This window comes from Myotis brandtii, unplaced genomic scaffold (assembly GCF_000412655.1).
Source record: "Myotis brandtii unplaced genomic scaffold, ASM41265v1 scaffold964, whole genome shotgun sequence".
NCBI classification, from domain to species: domain Eukaryota; kingdom Metazoa; phylum Chordata; class Mammalia; order Chiroptera; family Vespertilionidae; genus Myotis; species Myotis brandtii.
Window position 1 is genome coordinate 298,334 of NW_005371989.1, and position 14,490 is coordinate 312,823.

Below are 14,490 nucleotides of genomic sequence, written 5' to 3' on the forward strand. Positions count from 1 at the left end.
CCTTCCTCTCTGAAATCAATAAAAATATATTTAAAAATAAATAAAATAAAATTTGAGAAAAAAACCTGAACTTGTATGTACATGATAATATTGACTAACAATAATATGTAATCATTAAATGTAAAAAATTGCAAAGTGTATCTGAAAATGCATATTATAATGAGACATTTTAATATATCCTTTTCAGGAAATGGAAAACAAAATATCAGCATTTTATATCTTAGGCTGCAGGTTCAATCACCATTTGGGGAGCATACAGGAGGCAACAGATCAATGTTTCTCTCTCACATCAATGTTTCTCTCTCTCTCCCTTCCTCTCTCTAAAATCAATAAAAACATATCCTTGAGTGAGGATTAAAATTATATATGTATATATATATGTAAAATTATATATGTTATTAACTGATTGGGCTCAGCTACAAGTAACAGGAAACATCCAGTCTTCCCGACAGGAGGAAGGTGCTTATTCTCACACCGAAGGACCAGGTCAACACAGCCCCAAAACATGCAGCAGAGAAACAAACTCCATATTCTTTTCAGTAGCAGCATGTAGATGTCATGGTCAACCAAGGACATATACTAGCACTATTAACAGCATAAGGTATTTCCTATATAATTTAGACCTTGTGCAGATGTAATCTAGAAAGAGGGGAATCAGATATAAACATAAAAGTTTGAATCAGTTTCATGGTGGACACAAGACAGCTTACAAGAAAATCCAAACTCTGATGGATCTTTGATGTGTAATTTGTGAAGACATCAGTGGAAACTTATACCTAAAAAATGGAAATTACACAGTTGGTGGTGGTTTCAAGTATACTCTTGACTGGAAGGGCAAAGAATTTTTAAAAATGAGGTGTAAGATGGTATGTAGGTACCTCTTTCTCCCTGTGTGGTAGGTCTACAATATGACTAATGTCTTCTTCACTTCTGCTTTCGAAATCTCACTCTATGGGGTTACTAGTAACGTCTAATGGAACTACAAAGGGCATAGATTCTAAAAATCTAGTTCCTAACACTACCCACAGGGGTGATATTTCCAATTCTATTTTCTTTTTCTATTTATTACAGGTTTCTCTTCTTAAATAAAAATCTATTCACCAAATGCAAGTCAAATAAAACAACAGCAAAGGCTGAAATATGAAAATAATTCACACGAAACTAAAATCTTTCATAAACTTGAACTACTTAAAATGTATTCTACCTGTTTAATTAGAATGAAAAATGGAAACAGTATCTAATACCCATCACCCCACACAAGGAGTTTTGTCAGTATAAAAGAGAGAATATGTTTATCAAGGAATAGAAATATCCAGGAACTATCAAAAAACCAGTAGGAAAATCCCAAATACCAAACTGTCTTTTTTCCAATGGCTCCTTAACATGAAACAAAACATTATTAAAAGTTAAACCTAATTGCATATTAGAAGTAAACTTGAATTCACCCATGGATCTAACAAGCTTCAAAATGTAGAAACAATGTTATTAACTGATGATAATACAGAAAAAGGTCTTCCTTGATTAGCAATGAAATCATCAAACACAAGTCAAAATCTTGTTAAAAGTCCTTATGAACACTCTGATATTATACCTCACAGTCCTTGATGGTTTGTGCTCATTATTAGAATTCATTATTTATTACCGATTAATGTTATATAATTATTTAAAGACAAATTCTAAAATTATTTCACCTCAATATTTCTAAAAGTAACTGATGCTTAAAGAACATGAGTTTGAAATGTGCAGGTCCATTTTTCTGCAAAATTTAAAACGCGGACCTATGCAGTTTCAAACTTGGGTTGTTCAAGGATCAACTGTATTTTCAATCTTTGGTTTGGTATTCATTTATGAAGAGGGCTAGCTTAGGTTACACAAAAATTTTCAACTGCATGGAAAACAGGTTCCCTTAACTCCTGAGGTTTCCAAGGATCAACTGTAGCATAAATCCCATGTCCAACTATGCACTTAAAAAACTGGTAAACATAATTTACTTACTATTTTAAATACTGAAAGTTTTCTAGAGCATTATAACTAAACTAGAGGCCCGATGCACGGAGATTCGTGCAAGAATAGCCCTTCCTTCCCCTGGCTGCTGGCACCGGCTTCCCGCTGGCACCCGGAACCTGAGCCTTCGCTCTGGCCGCCGCCTCTTGCCTTCACTCCAGCCCAGCCGCTGCCATCTTTGTTGTGTCAATTTGCATATTCCCTCCTTATTGGCTGTGGGTGCCACCATCTTTGTCGCAAAGTGATGGTCAATTTCCATATTCCATCTTCATTAAATAGGATTATGTCAATCCTTCTCATGTTATTTGCATTTTTATTTCTTTTCAGTGGGAGTTTTCACATGTAATGATGTGGGCCAACTGAAGTCTTTCCCACACTATTTACATTCAAGAGGTTTTATCCAGTGAGTCCTTTCATGCCTTCGAAAGGAATAGGGATGACTAAAGGCTTTCCCACATTCTTCACATTTATATGGTTTTTCTGTAGTGTGCACTCTCATCATGTGTATTCGAAAAATTTTGTTACAAATAAAGGCTTTCCCACATTCCTTACATTCATAGGGTTTCTCTCCAGTGTGAGTTCTTTCATGTCTTTGTAAGGAACTGTGATCTCTGTAGGCTTTTCCACATTGTTTACATTCATAGGGTTTCTCTCCAGTGTGAGTTCTTTCATGTCTTTGTAACAAACTAAGGCAAGTGAATGCTTTCCCACATTCCTTACATTGATACGGTGTTTTACCAGTGTGCATTTTCATGTGTCTTTGAATGGTGGTGCGACAAATGAAGGCTTTCCCACAATGTTTACATTCATAGGGTTTCTCTCCTGTGTGAGTCCTTTCATGTGTTTGTAAGGAACGATAGTATCTGAAGGCTTTTCCACACTCCTTACATTTATAGGGTTTCTCTGCAGTGTGAGTTCTTTCATGTATTCGAAGATTACTGGGAGTACTGAACACTTTACTACACTTTTCACATTCATAGGGTTTCTCTCCAGTGTGAGATTTTTTGTGTATTTTTAAGAAACTGTTACATCTGAATGCATTTCCACATTCCTTACATTCATAGGGTTTCTCTCCTGTGTGTATCCTTTCATGAATTTGCAAGGAACTGTAATATCTCAAGGCCTTTCCACATTGCTTACATTCATAGGGTTTCTCTCCTGTGTGCGTCCTTTCATGGGTTTGTAAGGAACTATAAAATCTAAAGGCTTTTCCACATTCTTTACATCCATAGGGTTTCTCTGCACTGTGAATTCTTTCATGTTTGCGAAGACAACTGGGAGCACTGAATGCTTTGCTACATTTTTTACAGTCATAGGGTTTCTCTCCAGTGTGAGACCTTTCATGTATTTGTAAGGAACTGTAATATCTGAATGCTTTTCCACATTCCTTACAATCATAGGGTTTCTCTCCTGTGTGAATCATTTCATGTGGTTGTAAAGAACTGTAAGATCTGAAGGTCTTTCCACATTGCTTACATTCATAGGGTTTCTCTCCTGTGTGAGTCATTTCATGTGGTTGTAAGGAACTGTAAGATCTGAAGGTCTTTCCACATTGCTTACATTCATAGGGTTTCTCTTCAGTGTGAATTCTTTCATGTATTTGAAGATGACTGGGATACCTGAATGCTTTATTGCATTTTTTACATTCATAGGGTTTCTCTCCAGGGTGATTCCTTTCATGTCTTTGAAAACTTTTATAATATCGGAAGGCTTTTCCACAGAGTTTACATTGATAGGGCTTCTCTACAATGTGGCTTCTCTCACATGTTTGAAGAAAAACTGAAGAACTAAAGGTTTTTAAACTCTCCTTACATTTATAAGGAGCATCTGCAGTATGTTTGATCATGTGTCTTTGAGGGCTTTTGAGCCACCTGAAGGCTTTCCAACATTCCTCACATTTATAAGATTCCTCTCTGTTGTGATTTCTTTCATGTTTTTCAACCAACTGAATATAAGTGAAGGCTCTCCCACATCTACTACATTTATATGGTTTCTCTCCATATTTCTGATTCTCAGAGGTCTTGTGTCTAGTTTGACATTTGATGTCCCTATCATGGGATGAATGATGCATGAAGACTTCACCACACGCACTGTATTCCCATGGTTTTGCTCCAGGAAGAGATTTCATCAGATTGAGATTTGGAATAAGGGTTAAGTTTTCTCCACATTGACTATCCTCCTTCCTTTTGCAGCTTCTCTCTACCATTTGACTTCTGCAAAAAATAAGAAGCACATTATTAATTTCTTTGTTAATAATTTTATACTTATTGGAAGAATATTTGGACTACATTTTTATGATTTACTGCTAAGTATAGGTTTACTGTCTTGTACAAATTGCTGGACACTGAATACACCAAAATTTCTGCAAGACAACTTCAGCTTTGCTATTATAAAAAAAATAACCTTCATATTTAGCTTCATGAATGCTCTTTGCATGTAAACTATTTTTGCAAACACTACACATCTACATCACATATAAAAAGTACTTTAGTAAAAAATTTCTGAGAAGTAATTTGAAGCAGGGGTAGTTTAGATTGATTTTTTTTTCATTTGTTTTAAATATATATATATTTTATTTCAGTGAGGAAAGTAGCGGGAGAGAGAGATAGAAACATCAATGATGAAAGAGAATCATTGATCGGCTGCCTCCTGCACACCCCCTACTGGGGAATGAGCCCACAACTTGGGCATGTGCTCTGACTGGGAATAGAACTGTGACCTCCTGGTTCATAGGTTGATGCTCAACCACTGAGCTGGGCTGGGAAAATTCTTCTAAAATTTTTATAGCATAATTGTTTTCTCATCTGAGACACTGCTTTCTATTGTGAATGTTACTCACCTGTGTTTACTCCCCTGGTTCTTATACTGATCTTCAATTTCGTGATCTTCCCATTTTCCCCCTAAAATTCAGACCAAGAAATAGGATTCCAAAGTATTAGAAATTGTAGAAAAATTATTAGATTCTAGTTCTATAATGAGCTGTGACTATGCCTAGTTTATTTATCAATGTCCTCTATTCCTACATTACATGTTAGCACAATGTTGACGGATAAGAAACACTTCTCCTTCAGATGAGGAAGTAAAGGGTAACTTGTCAACCTTACCTATGGAGGCCAGGTTGCTGAAGGTTTCCCTCATCACATCTTTGTAGAGTTTCTTTTGTAAAGAATCCAGTAAGGCCCACTCCTCCAGACTAAAGTTCACAGCCACATCCTCAAATGTCACTGAGTCCTAAAACATCACAAATATGTACAGTAAAATTTATGAGACGGACTGCACTGAACACCTAGTCTCCAGTTACAGGGAAGTTACATATGATTCTGTCATCTCCAAACATTTATGCTAAGACTTCGTCATCAGAAACTTACACTCTGTCCACAATTACTTTCTCATAAATTTAATGCCATCACGAACACCTGGAAATTACTTACACATTGTTACCATAATCCATTATATTTTATGTATTTCCTCTAATGGCAGGGTTCAGAGCATGTTGGGAAAAGAAAGAAATGCTACAGAAATGAAACGAATATTGTATTATCATTTTAAGATGATAAATTCCTTGGGGAAAAAATTTTTTTTAATATATTTTCACTGATTTCAGAGAGGAAAAGGAGAGGGAGATTGAGATAGAAACATCAATGATGAGAGAGAATCATTAGTTGGCTGCCTCCTGCATGCCCCCTACTAGGGATCAAGCCCACAACCCAGGCATGTGCCCTGACTGGGAATTGAACCATGACCTCCTGGTTCATAGGTCAATGCTCTATCACTGAGCCATACCGGGCAGAAAAAAACAAAAAACCTTTTAATCTTTTTTCCTTATTACTCACCACTTACAGTACTCCATGAGGCATCGGGTTAAATGTGCATAAGATTTCTGGGAATAAATATATACTAAATAAACATATTTGCTTTTTGTTCAATTGCCATCATTAAACATGAGTCCAGAAGGCCTATGACAATGCTAGCTTTAGCAAGGTCCAGGTAATCATATCATCTTAAAGTTCTCCAGATCATTAAAAGTCATCAGATGTAGCTGGCTGAATAACATTCATACAGACCAACACTGCTTTTTTCTTGTGTAATATTTATTACAGACTTATTTTTTCCTTTCCCTCTCTGTCCAATATGATGGCCTAGAAAATTAGTCTGGTACCACCACCTATCTATGGGGATATATTCTGAGATATGTATTGTTAGGCAATTTCATCATTGTGGGTACATATAGAATGTACTTTCACAAATCTAAATGGCATTACCTATCAAATACCTAGGCTATATGGCATAGCAGATTGCTCCTAAACTACAAACCTGGACAGCTTGTTACCGTACTGAATACTACGGGCAATTGTAACACAAGGCTATTATTCATATATCTAGATAATGCTCTCCCCTTTTGTCATTTCCAAGCTCCCCTGTGTAGGGAAGACTGTACCACAAGATACCCCCAGCACACCTACATAAGGTCACTCTTTCAAAATGTGGTGATGTAGCTGGTCTACTTACTACACAGAAACAAACATGAAGAGATAGGCAAAATGAGGAGAAAGAGGATTATGCTATAAGCAAAATAAAAAGTCAAAACCCCAGAAAAAGAACTAAATGAAATGAAGACAAGCAATCTACCAGATAAAAAGTTGAAAGCAATGGCTACAAAGATGGTCAATAAAATTGGAGAATAAATAAACTCAGGGAAAGCCCCAACAAAGAGATAGAAAATATAAAAAAAGAACCAATCAGAACTAAAGAATATAATAATTGAAAAGAAAAAAATACACTTGAGGGAATTAATAGCAGATTAGATGATGCAGAAGAGTCAATCAGTGAACTGAAAAGCAAGGTAGTGGAAAACCCTAACTGAAACAGAAAAAAGAATTTCAGAAAGTGAAAATAGTTTAAGGGACCTCTGGGACAATATCAAGTGTGCTACCATTCTCACCATAGGGGTCCCAGAAGAAGAGAGAGAGAGAGGGACAGAAAACCTATCTGAAGAGGAGACCAAGATGGCGGCATAGGTAAACACCGGAGACTGCTGCCGCAAACAACCACTTCAAAAATACAACTAAAAGACGGAACGGACATCACCCAGAACCACAGGAAGGCTGGCTGAGGAGAGACTCTTCAACTAGAAGGAAAAATAACAGCACACCGAGGCTCAGAGGAGGCGCAGTGTGGAAAAAACTCAGGTGCGGAGGTGCGCGCGCAAAGCGGGCTGGTGGCTGAGAGCGCGGTTGTCGTTTTCGGTCAGGGGGGAGTCTCAGACTCTGAGCTCCAGATACGGGCGAATCGCTGGGGACTCGGACCCAAACGGGAGAAGCGGGAGTGTCTGGCATCAGTTGGAAGGCAGCTTTCCCTCCGAGGTTTGCAGCGGTTCCGGGGGTTCTGAGAAGCAGAGCCTCTGGGAACAGGACTGAGGGCACCATAACGGCTCCCTCCGCCCGCCCTGTTGAGCCCGCCCCGCCCAAGCCCTGCGCAGAGCCATTTGCCGGATCGCCGCAGGCAAAGGCTAGATTAGCGCCCCCCCAGAGGACAGAAGTTTTCCCACTGCAGCAGACACAGCTGATTCTCACAGCCAGTCGGCCTGGTGGTCAAATCCCTCTAGTATTAACTACAACAATCAAGGCTCAACGAGAACAAGACTGCGCACAAAGACCACTAGGGGGTGCACCAAGAAAGCATAAAAAATGCGGAGACAAAAAAACATGACAGAAATGGAGGATATAGAGCTAAAAATCGCAATTTTGAGGGCTTGCAAAAATGTGCTAGAAGCTGTCAATAAACTTGAGGAGAGAGTCACGAAAACTAATGAGACCCTCGATGCTATGATAAAGAACCAACTAGAAATTAAGCATACACGGACTGAAATAAAGAATATTATACAGACACCCAATAGCAGACCAGAGGAGCGCAAGAATCAAGCCAAAGATTTGAAATGCGAAGAAGCAAAAAACACCCAACCGGAAAAGCAAAATGAAAAAAGAATCCGAAAATACGAAGATAGTGTAAGGAGCCTCTGGGACAGCTTCAAGCGTACCAACATCAGAATAATAGGGGTGCCAGAAGATGAGAGACAGCAAGATATTGAAAACCTATTTGAAGAAATAATGGCAGAAAACTTCCCCCACCTGGTGAAAGAAATGGACTTACAGGTCCAAGAAGCGCAGAGAACCCCAAACAAAAGGAATCCAAAGAGGACCACACCAAGACACATCAAATGCTCTATCACTGAGCCATACCGGGCAGAAAAAAACAAAAAACCTTTTAATCTTTTTTCCTTATTACTCACCACTTACAGTACTCCATGAGGCATCAGGTTAAATGTGCATAAGATTTCTGGGAATAAATACATACTAAATAAACATATTTGCTTTTTGTTCTATTGCCATAATTAAACATGAGTCCAGAAGGCCTATGACAATGCTAGCTTTAGCAAGGTCCAGGTAATCATATCATCTTAAAGTTCTCCAGATCATTAAAAGTCATCAGATGTAGCTGGCTGAATAACATTCATACAGACCAACACTGCTTTTTTCTTGTGTAATATTTATTACAGACTTATTTTTTCCTTTCCCTCTCTGTCCAATATGATGGCCTAGAAAATTAGTCTGGTACCACCTATCTATGGAGATATATTCTGCGATATGTATTGTTAGGCAATTTCATCATTGTGGGTACATGTAGAATGTACTTTCACAAATCTAAATGGCATTGCCTACCAAATACCTAGGCTATATGGCAAAGCAGATTGCTCCTAAACTACAAACCTGGACAGCTAGTTACTGTACTGAATACTATGGGCAATTGTAACACAAGGCTATTATTCATAAATCTAGATAACGCCCTCCCTTCTGTCATTTCCAAGCTCCCCTGTGTAGGGAAGACTGCACCACAAGATACCCCCAGCACACCTACATAAGGCCACTCTTTCAAAATTTGGTGATGTAGCTGGTCTACCTACTACATAGAAACAAACATGAAGAGATAGACAAAATGAGGAGAAAGAGGATTATGCTACAAGCAAAATAAAAAGTCAAAACCCCAGAAAAAGAACTAAATGAAATGAAGACAAGCAATCTACCAGATAAAAAGTTGAAAGCAATGGCTACAAAGATGGTCAATAAAATTGGAGAATAAATAAACTCAGGGAAAGCCCCAACAAAGAGATAGAAAATATAAAAAAAGAACCAATCAGAACTAAAAAATATAATAACTGAAAAGAAAAAAATACACTAGAGGGAATTAATAGCAGATTAGATGATGCAGAAGAGTGAATCATTGAACTGAAAAGCAAGGTAGTGGAAAAAACCCTAACTGAAACAGGAAAAAGAAAAAAGAATTTCAGAAAGTGAAAATAGTTTAAGGGACCTCTGGGACAATATCAAGTGTGCTACCATTCTCACCATAGGGGTCCCAGAAGAAGAGAGAGAGAGGGACAGAAAACCTATCTGAAGAAATAATAGCTGAAAACTGCCCTAACCTGGTGAAGGAAACAGATATCCAAGTCAGAAAGCACATAGGTCCCAAACAAGATGAACTTAAAGAAACCCACAAAACACATAATTAAAGTGCTAAAAGTTAAAGACAAAGATAATTTTAAATGTAGCAAGAGAAAAGCAGTTTAAAATAACGTGTATCTGGAATAAATTAATTAAGAGACATACACATGCACAAAGATGTGAAATATAATGTTAAAAACAATATATGGGGGGATGAGTAAAAAAAATGGTGCTTTTAAAATAAGTTGAATTTAAGCAACTATTAACTTAAACTACTATTATCATCGGGTGTTATATGTGAAATTCATGGTAGCCATAAACCAAAAACCTGTACACAAAATAAAACAGGTATACAAAATAAAGAGAAAGGCATCCAAACATAACACTACAGAAAGTCATCAATGCACAAAGGAAAAGAACAAGAGAAGAAGAAAGAAACAGAGAAGAACTACAAAAACAACCAGAAAACAATTAATAAAGAAGCAATAAGTACATACCCATCAATAATTACTTTAAATGTAAGTGACCTAAATTCTCCAATCAAAAGACCCAGAGTGGCTGAATGAATAATAAAAACAAGAACCATACATATTTGCTTATAAAAATTACTTCAGCTATAAAGACACACACAGACTGAAATTGAAGGGAAAAATATATTTCATGCAAATAGCAATGAAAAGAAAGCTGGTGTAGGAATACTTACAAAATACACACAAAATAGACTAAAACAGTCTCTAATAAAAGCCAAAGAAAGGCATTACATAATAATAACATTTATGCATCTAACGTAGAAATGCCTAAGTACATAAAGCAAAAATTACTCACTATAAAGGGAGAGATTAACAGTATGACGCTTTAACAACCCAGTTACATCAATGGATAGATACATCATCCAGACGACCAACATGAAAACACTGGCTTTAAAAGACACATTAGATCAGATGGAATTAATAGATATTTACAGAAACATTCCATCCAAATATAACAAAATACACATTCTTTTCAAGTGCACATGGAATATTTTCCTGGACAGAGCACACATTAGACCATGAAATAAGTCTTAGTATATTTAAGAATTTTTGAAATATCAAGAATTTTTTTGTATTGCAGTATCTTTTCTGATGACAACAGTATATAACTAGAAATTGATTATAAGGAAAAAACTGGAAAAAAACACAAATATGTGGAAGCTAAATAACATGCTCCTAAATAATCAAGAGGGTCCTGAAACCAAGATGGCGGCATAGGTAAACACCTGAAATTGCTGCCTCGAACAACAACTTCAAAAATACAACTAAAAGACAAAATGGACATCATAAGGCTGACTGAGTGGAAATACAACTAGAAGGAAAGAGAAAAGCACACTGAGACTCAGAGGAGGTGCGGAAGTAAAGTGCAGAGGTACGGAGTCGCACATGGAAAGGGCTGGCAACTGAGGACACAGTTGTCTTTTTCAATTGGGAGGGAGTCTCAAGCTCCCGACTGCTCTGAACTCCATTTCCGGGAGAGTCTCTGGGGACCTAGACTCAAACAGGGAGAAACTGGACTGTCTAGCCTCGAGCGGAACTTGAGGGCGGCTTTCTCTCAGAGGTGCTTGCAGCGATTACCGGGACACTGAGACAAGGAGCCTCTTAGGGTAGGACTGAGGAGCAGCCATTGCTGCTTGCTCCACCCTGTTGATCCCCCCCGAGACCCCACCCCACCCAAGCTGTGTGCAGAGGCTTTTGCATATGAAAGCCCTGCCCGTTTGTAATTTGAAAATTACCTAACTAACTGCAGCTGGGTCAGAGAGACCCAGAACTTCCAAAAGAAGGCCCAAGGCCCCATAGCAGCTTGCAATGCTTCACAGCTGGGCCTCATCTGGGCACCTCCAAACCCCAAACAAAGAAGAGGAATCTGCAGATCTCTCCATAGCTCCTGCTGGGTAGCCTCAGGCAGAGGCTAAATTAGCACCTCCTTAGAGATCCAAGAGCCAGTGTACCCAGTGGTCAGAGTGGGACCATCCAGATTACAACTCCTCAGATCCATAAGGGACACACTCAGGGGGCAGACTCAGTGAGAACCAAAGCCCCATTGAAGCAAGTCTTGCCCCAGAAGGGTGTCTCCAGCACAGAAGTTCTCCCACTGCAGACATAGCTGATTCTCACAGCCAATTGGCCTGGAGGTCAATTCCTCCCAGTGATACCTACAACAATCAAGGCTTAACTACAACAAGACTGTGCACAAAGACCACAAGGGGGTGCACCAAGAGTGTCCTCCTCAGGTAATTGGGGAGGCTGAACCACTGGGCCCTAGAGGACACTTAGCACAGAAAACCAGGGGGTGCACCAAGAGTGTCCACCTCAGGTAACTGGGGAGGCTGAGCCACTGGGCCCTGTAGGACACCTAGCACACAAAACCACTCTACCAACACAGGGAAGCAGACAAAATGCGAAGACAAAGAAACAGGTCACAAATGACAGAAATGGAGGACAGCAAACGACTGGATATAGAGTTCAAAACCACGGTTCTAAGATTTTTCAAGAATTTTATGGAAACCGCCGATAAATGTATTGAGATCCTTAAGAAATCTAGTGAGACCCTCGATGTTGTGATAAAGGACCAACTAGAAATTAAGCATACACTGACTGAAATAAAGAATATTATACAGACTCCCAACAGCAGACCAGAGGATCGCAAGAATCAAGTCAAAGATTTGAAATACGAAGAAGCAAAAAACACCCAACCGGAAAAGCAAAATGAAAAAAGAATCCAAAAATACGAAGATAGTGTAAGGAGCCTCTGGGACAACTTCAAGCGTACCAACATCAGAATTATAGGGGTACCAGAAGAAGAGAGAGGGCAAGATATTGAAAACCTATTTGAAGAAATAATGACAGAAAACTTCCCCTACCTGGTGAAAGAAATAGACTTCCAAGTCCAGGAAGCGCAGAGAACCCCAAACAAAAGGAATCCAAAGAGGACCACACCAAGACACATCATAATTAAAATGCCAAGAGCAAAAGACAAAGAGAGAATCTTAAAAGCAGCAAGAGAAAAAAAGTCAGTTACCTATAAGGGAGTACCCATACGACTGTCAGCTGATTTCTCAACAGAAACTTTGCAGGCCAGAAGGGAGTGGCAAGAAATATTCAAAGTGATGAATAGCAAGAACCTACAACCAAGATTACTTTATCCAGCAAAGCTATCATTCAGAATTGAAGGTCAGATAAAGAGCTTCACAGATAAGGAAAAGCTAAAGGAGTTCATCACCACCAAACCAGTATTATATGAAATGCTGAAAGGTATCCTTTAAGAAGAGGAAGAAGAAGAAAAAGGTAAAGATACAAATTATGAACAACAAATACACATCTATCAACAAGTGAATCTAAAAATCAAGTGAATAAATAATCTGATGAACAGAAAAAAAAATAATCAAGAGGTTAACAGAGAAATCAAAGAAAATATCAAAAAATATCTGAGACAAATGAAAATAAAAACACAGCATTCCAAAAATATAGGGTGTCCCAAAAATGTATACATACACTTTGAATAATTATAAAGGCAGTGTTTATTAAAATACATTTCATTGCCCTACCCTGTTTGGCTCAGTGGATAGAGCGTTGGCCTGTGGACTGAAGGGTCCGAGGTTCCATTCCAGTCAAGGGCACATGCATGGGTTGAAGGCTGAATTCCCACTAGGGGGCATGCAGGAGGTAGCAGATCAATGATTCTCTCTCATCATTGATGTTTCTCTCTCTTTCTCTCCCTCTCCCTTCCTCTCTGAAATCAATTAAAAACAATAAAATATATTTCATTTTCAAAATTGAGCTATCAGTTGTTAAAATGTATATACATTTTAGGGAGGACATCCTGTATATGGGGCAAAGCAAAAGCAGTTCTAAAAGGGAAGTTTACAGTGATTCAGAACTACCTCAAGAAACAAAAATTTCAAATAAACAACCTAATCCTACACCTAAAAGAACTATAAAAAAAAAAAGTTAGTAGAAGGAAATGATAAAGATCAAAGTGAAAATACATGAAACAGAGAAAAAAAATAGAAAAGATCAATGAAAGTAAGATCACTGAAAAAATAAAATGAATAAACCCTTAGGCAGACTCATCAAGAAAGAAAAAAAATAATCCAAATAAATAAAAACATAAATGAAAGAGAAGTTAAAACCAACAACACAGAAATACAAATAAATCATAAGTGAATACACCAACAAGCTGGACAACCAATATGAAATGTATAAATTTCTAGAAACACAATATTTCCAGCCGAAATCAGGAAAAAAATAGAAAATCTGAATAAACAGATAACTAGTAACAAAATTGAAACCAGTAATGAAAGAAATCCCAACAAACAAAAATCTAGGACCTAATAGTTTGCTGAATTCTACCCAAAAACTTAAAGAATTATTACCTATACTTCAGTATTCAAAAAAATTGGAGAGAAAGGAATACTCTAAAACTCATTCTACAAGGCCAGCACTACCCTGACACCAAAACCACACAAAGACACTACAAAAAAAAAAAATTACCAGCCCTGGCTGCTATTGCTCAGTTGATTGGACACCATCCCAGGCATTGAAAGGTTGCTGGCTCAATTCGCCATTCCTTGTCAGGGCACAAGCCCAGGTTTCAGGTTCAATCCATGGTAGGGGGTGTGCAGGAAGCAGCCATTTGATGTTATGCTCTCACAACAATGTTTCTCTCTTCTCCCTTCCTCTCTAAAAATCAATAGACTATTAAAAAACATTATATATATACTAGAGGCCCGGTGCACAAAAATGTGTGCACTCAGGGGGAAGGGAGGGTCCCTCAGCCCCGCCTGTGCCCTCTCCCAGTCTGGGACCCCTCGGGAGATAACGCCCTGCTGGCTTAGGCCTGCTCCCGGGTGGCAGAGGGCAGGCCCAATCCCTAGGTGCAGCCCCTGGTCGGGCTCAGAGCAGGGCTGTTTGGAGAGTTGGGGCGCCGCCCCTGTCATGCACAGAGCAGGGCGGAT

General features: G+C 38.5%; 1 protein-coding gene across 1 annotated transcript in view; it reads right to left on the bottom strand.

Annotated features, from left to right (window-relative positions):
- LOC102263505 (zinc finger protein 14-like) overlaps positions 1-14,490 on the bottom strand; it is a 57,977-nt gene that overhangs the window by 35,623 nt on the left and 7,864 nt on the right. The window contains 3 exon segments of the mRNA XM_014533313.1: positions 2,389-4,217; positions 4,844-4,904; positions 5,109-5,235. Of these exon segments, the coding sequence (XP_014388799.1) occupies positions 2,389-4,217; positions 4,844-4,904; positions 5,109-5,235 (2,017 nt within the window).